Source organism: Kryptolebias marmoratus, linkage group LG5 (assembly GCF_001649575.2).
Source record: "Kryptolebias marmoratus isolate JLee-2015 linkage group LG5, ASM164957v2, whole genome shotgun sequence".
NCBI classification, from domain to species: Eukaryota; Metazoa; Chordata; class Actinopteri; order Cyprinodontiformes; family Rivulidae; genus Kryptolebias; species Kryptolebias marmoratus.
In genome coordinates this window covers 13340483-13353540 of record NC_051434.1, presented here as the reverse complement: position 1 = coordinate 13353540, position 13058 = coordinate 13340483, and the positions used below count along the sequence as shown (strand labels likewise).

At 43.2% G+C, this 13058-nt stretch overlaps 1 protein-coding gene across 6 annotated transcripts in view; it reads left to right on the top strand.

Annotated features, from left to right (window-relative positions):
• The first annotated feature begins 1784 nt into the window (after positions 1–1784).
• Positions 1785–13058, top strand: part of mpp6b (membrane protein, palmitoylated 6b (MAGUK p55 subfamily member 6)) — a 17741-nt gene continuing 6467 nt past the window's right edge. Inside the window, exons 1-3 of one of the 6 annotated variants that reach the window (XM_017425179.3) lie at positions 1785–1912; positions 7083–7137; positions 9516–9761. In XM_017425179.3, the coding sequence (XP_017280668.1) occupies positions 9635–9761 (127 nt within the window). In that variant the 5' untranslated portion in view covers positions 1785–1912; positions 7083–7137; positions 9516–9634. Of the gene's footprint in view, positions 1913–6473; positions 6984–7082; positions 7138–9510; positions 9762–13058 lie in introns of those variants that run through there. The other 5 variants (XM_017425165.3, XM_037975663.1, XM_017425173.3 and 2 more) reach the window with 5 other exon arrangements.

Below are 13058 nucleotides of genomic sequence, written 5' to 3'. Positions count from 1 at the left end.
AGATTAGCAGATTATTTGAAGATTAAGTCATTAATCGTAATCTGTCAGTCTCTGACTAGCTTCGTGGGACAAACAGAGAAGGTTTGAGGACACAAAAGTGGTGCTCGTGCCGCATCACCCTCCATTCCAGAGCATATTTATGTTGGATGAACTTGACCTTTATAGGGACTTTTTTTCTATAAATAAATGAAGGAAGTTTGAGAGAGTTGTCCTCCACAGAAATTATGATTAAGTGGATCTGCAAGGTTGCAGAGGAACACAACAACTTCTGTGCGCCCAAAAGTCTTTTCTGGTTTGGTTTATAAAGTGAGCTTGTTTGATGTCACCTTTGGCAGCCAGTTTCTTCTTTTTTTTTTTTTTTTGCTGCAGAGATTAATCAGGGAGCTCTGAATCTGGAACATCAAACAGGGCTTCTGTTTGATCAGCCAAGACGACCGCTGCACAAGACAACAGAAAGGCAATCATTATCTAGAACCTGAATTGGGAACATTTATGTGATGCGAAAGGGGCCGTGTTACACTGACTGCAGATCGTGCTGCAACTCAGACATTCTTCTTCTTTGGCTTTAAAAGAAGGGAAGGAAAAGAATAGATGTTAGAATAGAAAGATCTATGTTTTTATGTTTTCCCGTGTAAACAGAAATGTCTCGAAAAGACCTGATGTGAGCAGCCCATGTAAGAAAACTCCCTAATATCTGAAGCTATTTTGTACAAAAGAATGTAAGAACTGATCCCTTGTGTAGATCAAAATTGTCGCACAGTTAAGGGCCTAGCATTTCTTGAAGGCATGCATGTCGCTCACCAGCTTAGATCTTAGTTTTAATCTAAGATCAGCTGAGAACTGTCGGCGTTAAAGCTGTTTTGGTCAAAACTTAAAAATAACACTATAAGCATCTCGCTCCATTATGCAATTTGTTGGAGCTTGGAGTATGTGTTTCGGATGACTCTCGGCTACTACCACGCCAAATTTTAGCTCAGTGTCTCTGAAACTGACTGAATTATAGCCATTTTTGTGTAGGCTAAGTTCGATTAGTTGTAGTGGCCATCTTAAATTGGATTAAGTCCAGAAGTTGATCAGATGAACATGTGCATCTGATGATTGCTTTCTGAGAGTTTCATTTAAATCCGTCCAGTGGTTCATGAGATATTTTGCTAACAGACAAGCATAGCCGACTCCTACAATAAATGACCAAGTTTGAAGCGAAGATCCTGTGCGATCAGTTAGCCCTCTGAGTATGAGTTGAAGATGACCCTCGGGTATCACCACACCAAATTGTAGCTCAGTGTCCTTTTAACTGACAGCTTTATGGGGACTTTTGCATTTTCTAAGTTTGATTAGCTGTGGCGGCCATCTTAAATCGAGTTGACTCCAGAAGATAATCAGCTGTAGATGTGCATCTGATGATTCATTTCTGAAAGTTTCATTAAAATCCGCCCGGTGGTTCATGAGATATTTTGCTAACAGACAGACACGCGAACGCACGCAGGCGAAAAACATTATCGCTCGCTTTTCGCCTTTCTGCGGCGGGAGATAAGAAGCTCACTGCAGATGTTTAAAAAAAAACAAGAGAAGGTTAACATTATTTTCGTTCCTCTGAGATATGTGTAACACTGAATATCTTCCCCATCCACAATTAAATAAACAAATGTGGAACTAGTTTATTTGTGCCTCGTGTGAATGAGCTGGTGCCTCGCGCTGGGATGCGGATACTATCTACTGATTTACGCCGCGGCTGCCATTGGTTGATGCGTCGTGACGTCGGCGACTGGGCGGGGCGTGTGGGGATTTGATTGGCACCGAGCTCTCGGGTTAGTCCGCTGCGGGACCGGGACGGTCAGCTGGATGTTCGGAGGGGACCTGGATGTCCGTGCAGCCCGGGCCGGCACCGAGGACCACGACGCGCGATTCCCAGGTGAGTGGCGTCTCGTGGACGTGGACGAGGGGGGGGGAGAGCCTCTGATGTCGTCTCGTCAGTGGTCATTCAGACATTTAGACAAAGAGTTTTGCTCGTCTGTCCGCTGTCAGAACCCGGCTCCGGGGTCACACCGTCCGGACCCTGTTCTGGACTCGGATGCGCCCCCCCCCCCCCCCCCNTCTTCCTTCATATATGAGGCAGGGATGGTTAATACTGCTGTGTGCGCGCACGCCACAGTCACTGGGTGACGGGGGGAGGAAAAAATGGCCGCACGTGAGGCGAGAGCGGTCGACGACCCGGAGGATCAGAGGGAGGGCTGAGGGGGAGAGGACTGCAGGTTACAGCGCTGCTGACGGGACGAGAGACCTGGATCCGGGGGGGTGGGGGCAGCCTGACACAATAAATCATCAGGTCATCCAAGGCTGGAAATCGGTTAGTTAGAACAGATCCTCTCGTCTGTTTGTTTGTTTGTTTTTTTTGTTTCTGGGGCGAGCAAACTTTCAAACAATCGTGTGCGCCGCCGAACGACAGGGAAGAGGAAGAGGAAGAGGGCGCGTGGCTTGGCACGGACACAGACAGCCAGACGCTCCTGTTCATCTCTGCTGCTTGTCTTCCGCTGAAATCTGCAATAATAAGACCACTTTATGGTTAAGGAAACCTAAAACTCCCCGTGAACCCCACCTAATACCCTTGAAGGATCCCTCCTGGGGAGGAGGAGGAGGAGGAGGAGGAGGAGGAGGGGTTGTAGATCTTGCTGCACATAAAGTTGGATTTCGTGCCTTTTCTTTCCTCCTCCTAATCAGATTGGTTGGAAGCAGACGGAGACAGTCCAGCGCCTCGATGGGCCATCCATGGAGAGCTGTGTCCGGAAGCGCGACTGAGCTTTATATTATTATTATTATATTATATTATATTATTATTGTTGTTGTTGCCCGAGTAAGAGCAGCAAGGCATAACCCCTCAGCCCTCACGTGTGCGCGTTTTCCCCCTCTTCCTGTCATCTGGGCAGAGGGCAAAAAAAACAAAAAACAAAACACGAATTTCAAGTTTGACACACGCCCTGGGTGCTGGAACATATGGGGGTCTGTCAGTGAGCGAATCCAGCACGCTCCGGCTTCTGCTTTTCTATTATTAATACTAGATGGTCCAGGAAAGAGGAGGAGGAGGAGGGGTGGAGAACAGGAGAAGACATGGAGAGACTGGAATCTCTCGACATGAATCAGAGCTGCTCTCCTGCACAAAGCTTGCCCCTCCCTTAGGCTTCAACTTCCACTTGAGTTGTGTCTCCGTCGGCTGCCAAGTTTTATGCGTTCCACCATAAAACTTTATGTTTTGGAAAGAGTTTTTTTTTTTCGTGTGGACGCTGCAGGCAGGGAAGTAAAGACAAAAGCTTTTGGCAGTTGTATATATTTATTTTACTGCCAGCTAAGCTGCTGATTCATTCAGCTTCATGAGTCAACATGATTTTAAACACAGCAGCTTTAAGCATACCTCCTTAAAAAGTGTTTGGTTTCACCTTGAAAACATGTAATCTTTGTCTACCACGTGATTGAAGTATATAAATAAGTTACATTTACGCAAACCTGTGAACAAACCGAAGTGGTGACAGAATTTGGACAATCAAAAAAATATTTTGCTTTGGCTTTTGGTATGAAGTCATTTGTTTATTCAAAGAATACATGTATTCATTCACTTTACTTGTGATGATAATACACAGACTGTTTTGGAGCAGTTTTTAAACCACTGTGACACTAACCCTCCTCATGTTCCTGTTCAGTGTCTCAGCTGTCACAGCTACAGAGATATTAGCACCATCTGCCTACATTTGGCCCTTAAAGTCGTCACAACTTCCAGGTCCTTCATTGATATCCGAGCAGAAAAGCGGTGGTCCTTAAACAGTACCTTATGGAACGCCCAATTTGCAGTTTTGAAAGATTGTCTGCCTTCTGTTCGTCAGACGCGAACGGACTCGGTTAAGTCCAACTTTTGAAGTTTTTGTAAAAGCAACTCGTGTCTCTGCAGGGTTCGGTTACCCCCGACAAAGACAGGAGATCATGTAACTGTCTGAGTCTGAGTGTGTGAGTTTGTCAGTCTTTGGATGAAACCCTAAGTATTCAACTGACCTTAGGCAAAAAGACCCAAGGTGGCTGTAACTCAGCCGGTTTCACAGACACCGAGCTAAAGTTTGGTGTGGTAGTTGCCGACAGTCATCCCAAACACATACTCTAACGGACAGTAACGGATCACCCATCTTTGTTTAAAACGTAAGCTTGAAAGGCAGCGGGCGATACGCGGCCCTTATGCTAGTTTTATATTTAAGGACTTGACAAGACAACCTATTGTCTTCCACTTCTCCTTTTCCTGTTTTACAACCCAACAAAAGACAAAGCGGCTCCTTCCCTTCGCTCTGGTCATTAAGCCTGTGCTGCGGTTGCGTCAACATAAGCTGCGTGGCACGAACTCAAGGCGCCCCACCAGCTGGGACGTCGCCGGGGACAAAATTCGTGGTCGCAAAGCAAGGAAAGGCTAATCTGATGTGGCCGGTTCAGATTTCATATCCGACGGAAATTGGAGGGAGAAGCATGAGTCAGCAGAACTGGCGTCAGTTTTCATCGCTGAGAGCAGACCGCCGGGAGTCTAAACCGGCCGGCTCAACTGGCAGCTGCAGCCGGGGACGAACTGCTGTTTAGGGAATACGCTTGAATATTACGCCGATATTGATCTGCCAAGATGACGGTCTTAGGGTTAGCGGCGTAATCCTCTTATTGAGCGGCTGCGTTGACACATGGAGTGACCTACATAGGAGTCATCTGGAGGCCGAGGGTGATGGGTGAGAGGCGTGACGGGACAGGCCAGGGTCGTTAGCGTGATGTATGAATGTCCCGCTGCTTTGCCGAGGAAATTTGTCATCTTGCTTCAAGTCGGACCGGGCACCTTGAATATCTAAGGGGTCAAACAGTTTCTTTTTCTAGTATGAAAGGCAGCCAATGGAGTGACTTCTGGACTTTTTAATACCAGAATACCGGCGGAAATGGTGGCTGGATGAGCTTTTATATGCGTGCGTTTGTGTTTCACGCGGCTTTAAGCCTCCAAAATCCACACATTAGGCTGGATGAGACATTGAGCCAACGTGACAAACCGGAGGAAGTGTTTCCCCGTGCCTCCTAATGTGACGCCAACGGGAGTGGAAAAGGCAGTGATGTTTTGTGCAAAAACAAAACCCGCTGATCCCTCTATCATAATCCCTCGTCCACGAGCTGTCCATCATCGGAGCGCCTGGCAACCAAGGGCGCTCCGAGGGCTTTTGTTGGCTCGTCCTTTCACGCAGACAGGCCAATGGTAGCCGGGCCTGGAAATGCCCACCCCCTCCTCCTTTTAACCTCTTCTCTGTCCCGGGAGGAGGGACGAGGCTCACACAGTTGTCATGTTAAGAGATCAGCAGCTCCACTCTCCGGGCAGTGGTGTGGTCTGTCCAAATTTCTGACCCCTGGAAGTGTTTTTTTTTTATGCATTTGCGTTTCTATAGCAAACCTCCCCTAAACTAGCGTGGAAAGTAAAATGTCTTGATTACTAGAAAAGTCTTTCTAAGTTTTTATAGAGTTGGATGATGAAGTTGTTTGGTGAAAAGTCACTCTTTGTTCTTCCAAGACTCTCTCTCATGTCTTCCTCCTCGTCCTCCTGGGACCTTTGAGGCTTTTCCCTCAGCTCGGTCTTAATCTTTAAGGATTGTTTGCTCCTCGACTTCGACGCTGCCTTTTATCTGTTCCTGACTCTCCTGCTCTGAATCTTTCCCTCGACTCCACGGAAAATCTCCCCCTTTCTCTGTCCAAAACAAATAAATAAAAAAAAAACAATCTGCTTTTCACCCTTTTACCTTAGACCTCCGATCGGCCCATTCTGGCTCCTTCTCTGTGCCTCGAATGACTCGAGGAGGAGCCCGCTTCAAGGTTTTGCCTCTGTTAACATTCCTCGAAGGGATATCTTTCACTTTCGATGAGCTTTCTGAACATGATCGTAATCCACGTTGCGTAATCGTTGGACCCCCTTCTGCAGGAGGGGGGGCACCAGTTGTGCTCATGTTCAGTGGGGAGAAAACGAGGCTGAACGAATTCAAGCGTGTTAACTGCATGTGCATTGTTCAGATGGTGTATGTTTTGCTTTTTATTTTGCTGGCACGCACTTCGAAAAAGTGAGTCTATCGCCAGTGGCTACCCCCAAAAAATGGGCCTCTGTGCCACCAGATGTTGGGATTTTAATAAACAAAAGTCTTTTCAGGCGTTTCAGGGTCACTTTAGAGTATCGAAACGAGATAAATAAGCAAGGCAACTGATTTTAAATCTACGCTTTTATGGCTAGCGTGGAAATCTTTTGCTCCTATGATTGAACTAATCTGTATTTTTATCTGAAACTTCCTTTTTTGGCTTCTAAAAAGAATGTAGAAATGCACAGAATTAATGACGAAAAGCATACAAATCAGCTTAAAACTATAGAAAAATGTAGACTAAGATCATCTTATGTTGAGAGATGATGGAGCTGATGACGTTTCTGGTCCTGTTGGAAATATAATATTTTTAAAAGCTTCAGAAACGGATGAATGCAAGTTTTGGCAAAGCCATGTCTCCAATCTTAAATGTTTTTGCTTGTAAGCTTTTCCTCAAACAAGTGCTGCAGCTTTACCCACACTCTATGTTCACGTATGCTGATAGGAGAAAAAAAAATTAATTCCAAACGTTCAAGTACATGATGCTCACAGTTGGGTTGCATGTGAGTGTTTTTGAAAGACAAGAGGAGACTTCTCTGAGGGGTGAAAATAACAAAACAAACCTGCAGTCTGCTTTGTCATTAGTCAAATAGTGGCCATTCACTGTGTTGACGGCGCAGCATCAGCTGATGATGCGAGCACGCTTCAGTGGCTGAGCACAATCAGCCGCTCAGGATGACTCCGCGCGCGGGTCACGAAGGACGGCAGCCTCAGCCTGCAGGGCAGGACTCCTGTCTCACAAGAGGCAGGGAATGACTTTGATCGCTGAAACGGACAATCGTTCGCCGAGTGTGTGTGTTTCTGAGGGTGAGGGAGCCTTTAAGTACGCGTGTGTGAGGAATGATGAAAGCCGGCACGCAGGAGTGCAACTAAACCTGAACACGCCGATACTCTGTCTCTCTGCAGGTCTTCACAGCCGACTGATGAGCAGCCGACGGGACTGAGCTTCACCGACGGGCAGGTAAACACAATCTCCTCTGAGCTAACACGCTGGATACTTTGGGGAAATCGTTGGTTTTACACACAGACAGGATTTCGGGAGTCCAGTTAGAGAACGCCAGCCTCTGATGCAAAGACCCAATGAATACACCGAGCCTAAAATTGGTCTTGGCGATTGTCAACAAAGGTTCATAACGAGAGCGAAAAAACTAAAATTCACCTCACGTTCTGCTTCTTAAAGTACTTCTCAGATCTTGAAGTTTCAAGAACTTCATTGCAGTCTTTTTTTTAATTAGAAGCTGTGACCTGTTTTGCTTACTTAAATCCGAGTGGTGCCTTTTGTTTGATTTGTAAAACAACCTTCATGAATATTGTCGTTCAGATTACGCCCAGGGTCCACACGCTGTACGCAGTTATTTTTCCCCCAGGCGGCTCTTGTGCCTGTCTTTACTTTTACACACACACACACACACACACAAAGTGGTTAATTTCTAAATAATTAAGCAGTAGTTTTAATAAAACATGGCATGAGCTTACTTATAGCTTGTTAAAATTAAAAACTCAGAGCTGGATGATCAGTTACTTCCATTGGTTCTTTTCATGCAGCCATTTCTGTGTGTTTTAGATTCTGTTATGTCAGTTCCTTTTACCTAAAATGACATTTAAAAGTAGATGTGTGTGTGTGTGTGTGTTGCTAAAGGCCAGGCAACGCATCCCGCTTGCAAAAATATTTGAACAACAGATACGAACGAGTGAAGGAGAGGTGGTTCCGCGCTTTCATGGCCGTATTATAATCCCGTGGATTGAGGTGGGGGGAGGGGTTGACTGGAGTAGATTAAATCCTACAGATCTGCTCCGTGTCCAGCTGTGCTGCTGGGGGAGGAGCTTGATGGATGCTGAAAGGGGAGGAGTCTGTTTCCTGACTGACATTAACTACCTGCTGTTGAAGTTTTTACAGTTCAACCCCTTCTGCTACGACCGAAAGCATAAAGAATATAAAAACTAATTAGCTCAGTCCAGAATATATTTGTTGTCAATTAAGCGGTCTCAAAGCCAGAGGAAAAGACCTACTACTAAATGTGTTTGAACGTGAATTGAAATAAAATAAATTGGTCGACTGGGATGAGTTCTAGTCCTGAGATGCACAGCTTTTGACCTCAGCAGGCTAATTTTGTCCAGTTCTTTTTTTTTTTTATTGCTAAATATTTGTCTAGACTTTCACTTGTCTGGGTCACAATAATCCAAAATGCTTAAATAAAAGGCAATGTAAAAGCAAAACACAACAAAAAGTCCATTTGCTGTCTCATTAGGCACTTAGCATTTGTGCAGCTAATAAATCCTCAGATGTTTTGTGCTAATTGGCATCCTAGCTAAAAAGATAAACATAAATGATCTAACCCAATGTGGCAAATCTTATAGTTTAGGTAATATGAAATTAACATCTAACCTTTTGTAGAGAACTCTTTAATGACCTCAGTTTGGAGAAATGCTTTAATTCGGACGAGATTAACGAGCTAACGGCTAGTCTGGAGGAGGCATAAAGCTTCTATAATCCAGTCAGATCTTCATATTTCGAGGTGAGATGTTGAGGACGCATTATTATAAGTGGAACATAACAAAACAAAGGATTTGAAAAAGGCTCATTAAAATGAGTTTCTTCATTAAGAGGGATCTAAGGAGGTGGGGGAACCACTGACAGAATATATTTGAGACACGATCTGAGGCTTTCTCAAGTGGCACGAAGCTCACATCTTGAGTGGGAATGGGAGAAATGAAGAGGAAAATAATAGGAATGTAAGGTCAGGCCCCCTTCAGTTACGCTTATGTAAGGTTACTTACATAATTTAACTGACATGGGTGGGTGTGTGTGTGTGTTTCTGTCTGGATGAGAGGGGTAACTTGACTTTGGATAAGGTGGGAAATACAAGAGGAGGAGGGGGTACTGAAGTAAGCCCATCAGGAGAGGCTTGGGGGATTATATGCGTGCGTGTTTCTGTGTGATCAACAAAAGGAGGAAAAAAAAAAAAAGAGGTGGAGTTGAATATGAGAAGGTATTAAAGCCGAAGTGGAAGGAGGGGAACTAACGGGAGCTGCATGCGTGTCCACATACGTGCATCCAGCTTTCTTTTTCCTTGCGGAGTCATTTCATGCCTGTCTTTTCAAACTTATTCAACCATCAGCTTCTCCTTTATTTATTTATTTTTTTTACTTCAAATCCCTTCCGTCATCATTCTTTATCCCTATCATTCCCCCTCCCTCATCTTTTATTGTTCTCTGATTTTAATCTCCTTTACTTGTCACTTGTTTTGTCTGTCTCTATTCCTCCTGCTTACCGTCCTTTGTTTTTGCTTTTTTTTTTTTTTTTTTTTTGCTTTGTTTTTTTGCAATTCCGAAGGTCAGGAGTGCAAAATAAAGCAGGTTTGGAGGACAGAAGACTGTTGCTACTGCTGGTGGTTCACTCGGGGGGTTCGCCTTAGCGTACTCGCGGCAGCAGGGAGAGGAAGGTGGAGGGCTCGGCAATGGTCACAACCGTGGACGATCCCGGTCAGAATGGGACGCAGGACGAGGCGAGGCCCTCAGGACAGCCTGGCGTGGAGGGACCCCTGGCTGTGCAGCAGTCCCCTCAGGGAGCAGAAACATCTGGAGGTGAGGACTGGAGGAGGGAGACGGGGACTGGAGAGACGCTGTCGTTATTGCGCTTGGACTGGAAAGACTCAGGAAATATTCACAATAAAGCACTTTTGCTTGTCAGGTAGCTCTTTGAAAGTGTCAGTTTGTTGCAATAAAGTAAAAATAATCTGACAGCTATGATTCCTTTGTTTAACCACTTACCTCCCACAGAGCTGGGAGACAAAATTAAAAATGTAGCGTGTTCTTAATCCCAGACGGTCTCTCCTTTTTAGTCCTCTATAGTTACAGAAATATGCTTAGCTGCAGTAACTCAATATTTCTGTATAATAAGGGTAATTGCATGACATTTTGGAACACAGTAATGTAGTAAAGAGATAATATAATAATATTAAATTTCACAATCGATGTTAGACTATGGCTCAGACAAGCTGCGCCTCCGAACTGGTCTATGGATTTTAGTCGTTTACCCAGTTTAGCTGTATCATATAGCCGTATAATTACGTATGTATATACTCACTCATCTTCAGACAGCTTTGCAAAGAATCAATTTTAAATTGGATTTCTGGGCACTAGTAGTAGCCTGCTGCCCGTGTACAATTCCTATTTCTCTAGATGAACTTAAGGAAAAATACCAGCGGTGAATTTTGAAGAGCCACTAGCTTAAAACTTGACAGATAGTATCATCTAAAAGACGTTGCATCTCGGGTCCTGTGTTAGCATTTTTATTGGCTTTTTTGTATTTTTTTTATCCTGTCTCTTAAAGTCATGACTTTCAGATACTGTTAATCTGCTGCAGACAGCATTTTCGGCCTGATGCGTCTTTTGTTCTTGACTTGTTGATTTTCCGCTTTAAAAAAAAAGAAAAATCACACACTGCACAATATGCTGTCATGGTCGAGTATATAATCTGGGCCGTACAGGAGTACAGAAAAAAAAGAGTCATAAACTTTGAAAATCCTTCAGATATTACAAACTGTTTTGAGCAACGTTAAAATATTACAAGAAAACTCTGGCTCATTGGAAGAAAAAAAATGCAACTGGTTTTAATCTTTTCCACAGTCCTGTTTAATCATACTGTAAAATAATGTTAAATTTTCTAAACTTTTTTGTCTCAAGCATTTGTTTCAACTAGATATTTTATCTGTTTCCAGTCACCATGATAATAATTATAATAATAATAATACATTTTATTTGTGTAGTGCTTTTCTAAATACTCAAATACGCTTTATAGGAGTAAATTAGCATTTAGCAATATGCCAAACATTTGTCTCTTTTCTCGTCATTTTCAACTGTATATTTTCAGCTGTCTGCTTATAGGTCCCTCACTAACTGTCTGTTGAAGCTAACATTATTATTTTTTTATAAATGTAGTTTCTACTCCCTTCACCACAATCAAATATTTAGCTAAACAGCATTATATAGCATTTTATATATATATGCCTGTTTCAGCTCAAGATGTTTTTTCTTTCTTTAGCTAAACCCTGAAAAAGCCCAGAAAAAATAAATTTCTCACTGATGAGGCATTTGTCAAGGCAGGTCTATGATATTCATCTCATGCTTTCTACAAAATAATAATTATACTGCTGGAATACAAAGTGGCGGATCTTTTTGCTGGACATAAAAAATAAAATAAAATAACAAAACGAGTAAAGGAAATCTTTAAGAGGGAACATTTACATTCAGTGCACACCACATGAAAAACACAGAACTTAGTGAGAGGGACTGCCCAAAGACCCAAGAACAATTGATTTTATGTTTTGTGTTTGAATCTCATTGTTGATGATGCTTTTTTTTTTTTTGCACCATTGCAGAAACCCGTACAAAGGTTAAAAGCTGTAGGAGGAGGGTTTTATCTCGCTTCAACCCTTTTTTATTTTTTTTACTAGACAAGAGCTTAGTGTTCCCCTCTTGGGTTGAGTTTTGTATACGTGTTGTGTGGGACGGAGCAAACATTTCTGTGGCCGAAGATGTGATGACACAGTAATCTCAGCGAGCGGTTAAAGGTCAGCCCAGAGAGCAGAAAAAAAAACCCACACACACACAAAGGAGCGGAAGAACAAAGTTGTATGTTCGGTTCCAGATGTGTACTTATGCTCTGACTTTAAACTCTGGTTTAGGGATATTAACCAGCTTTGGGTGATGTTTCTGTTCTTTCGTGGAAAAGTCTAACTCACGGGAAGTCCAAACGTAAACGTTGAAACGCAAAAAACAACTTGAGCAGTTTGGCTGTAGCACGACTCCCTGTGGGAGTAAATGCAGTGAAGTCGAGCTGTAGCTTGTTTATGGCTTTGTGTGTGTGGTTGTCTCTGCAATTATAGCTTTGCTCTGAATAATTGTGTGTGTGTGTGTGGTCCCCACAGGAGCTAAGTTTCATGCTCATACAATGCATTATAGTGTGTGGGAATCCAAACGGAGTTTCAGATTAGCGCTCCTGTGCTGTCATGCAGTAAATGTGTAAATCTTTATGGATGTATTAGTTCAACAGTCTGCAGTGGAGGTTTGAACTTCTCTCCCCTGTTTGTTCTTCATAAATATTTAAGGTTTGTTTTTGCAGTTCTGTGACTTGTTTTTCTTTCTTCATTTATTTTAAAGCAATAAAATACATCGACTCTCACTACAATCATAAATGCACCAGCTCTAGACTGTTGAATGTTGTTATAAAGTGACCAGATATTGACAAAAGTTGGGCAATAAAGTCAGAAAAATACTCCTTTTTTTCCTCACAATTATGTAGAATAATTACAAGAAACTCTATTAAATATGAAATTGTAACGCGTCGGTGTGTTTCACCTGCTCTGCCTTTGCAGATTACGGTTTAAAAATGGTCCAAATGTCGATTTATCGCGTAAAGAAACAACAGCGAATGCTTTAGGAGTGCAAATACAAGACAACGTTATATGAGCATCATCAGTTGTTCATAATTTGTGTTTCCAGAGCAGTAATTTGGCACATTTCTCTAAAGAGGATGTTGAAGTGTAGAGAGTGTGGCTTGACGACACGAAGCATGAGTCAGGGTTAAAGGAGTAATAGCGGGTTAGTGGAGCAAACTTCAGCGTAATAATAGTGAGTTAACTGTATTAAAATGCAGACTGGGCATACTTATTACCCGCATAAGTGTATAATGACACACTGACACATGCTTTAAAACACTCACACACGTTCCCAGGGCTTTAAGTGCCTTAAATGGGCTTACATTGGCTTTGAGACCCTGGCATTACAGCGCTGGCTGGCTCACAGCGACAGTCCACACCTCTCCTCCTATCTGTTTGTTTTAACAGGATAACAGATTTTACATTGCTAAGACCCCCCCCC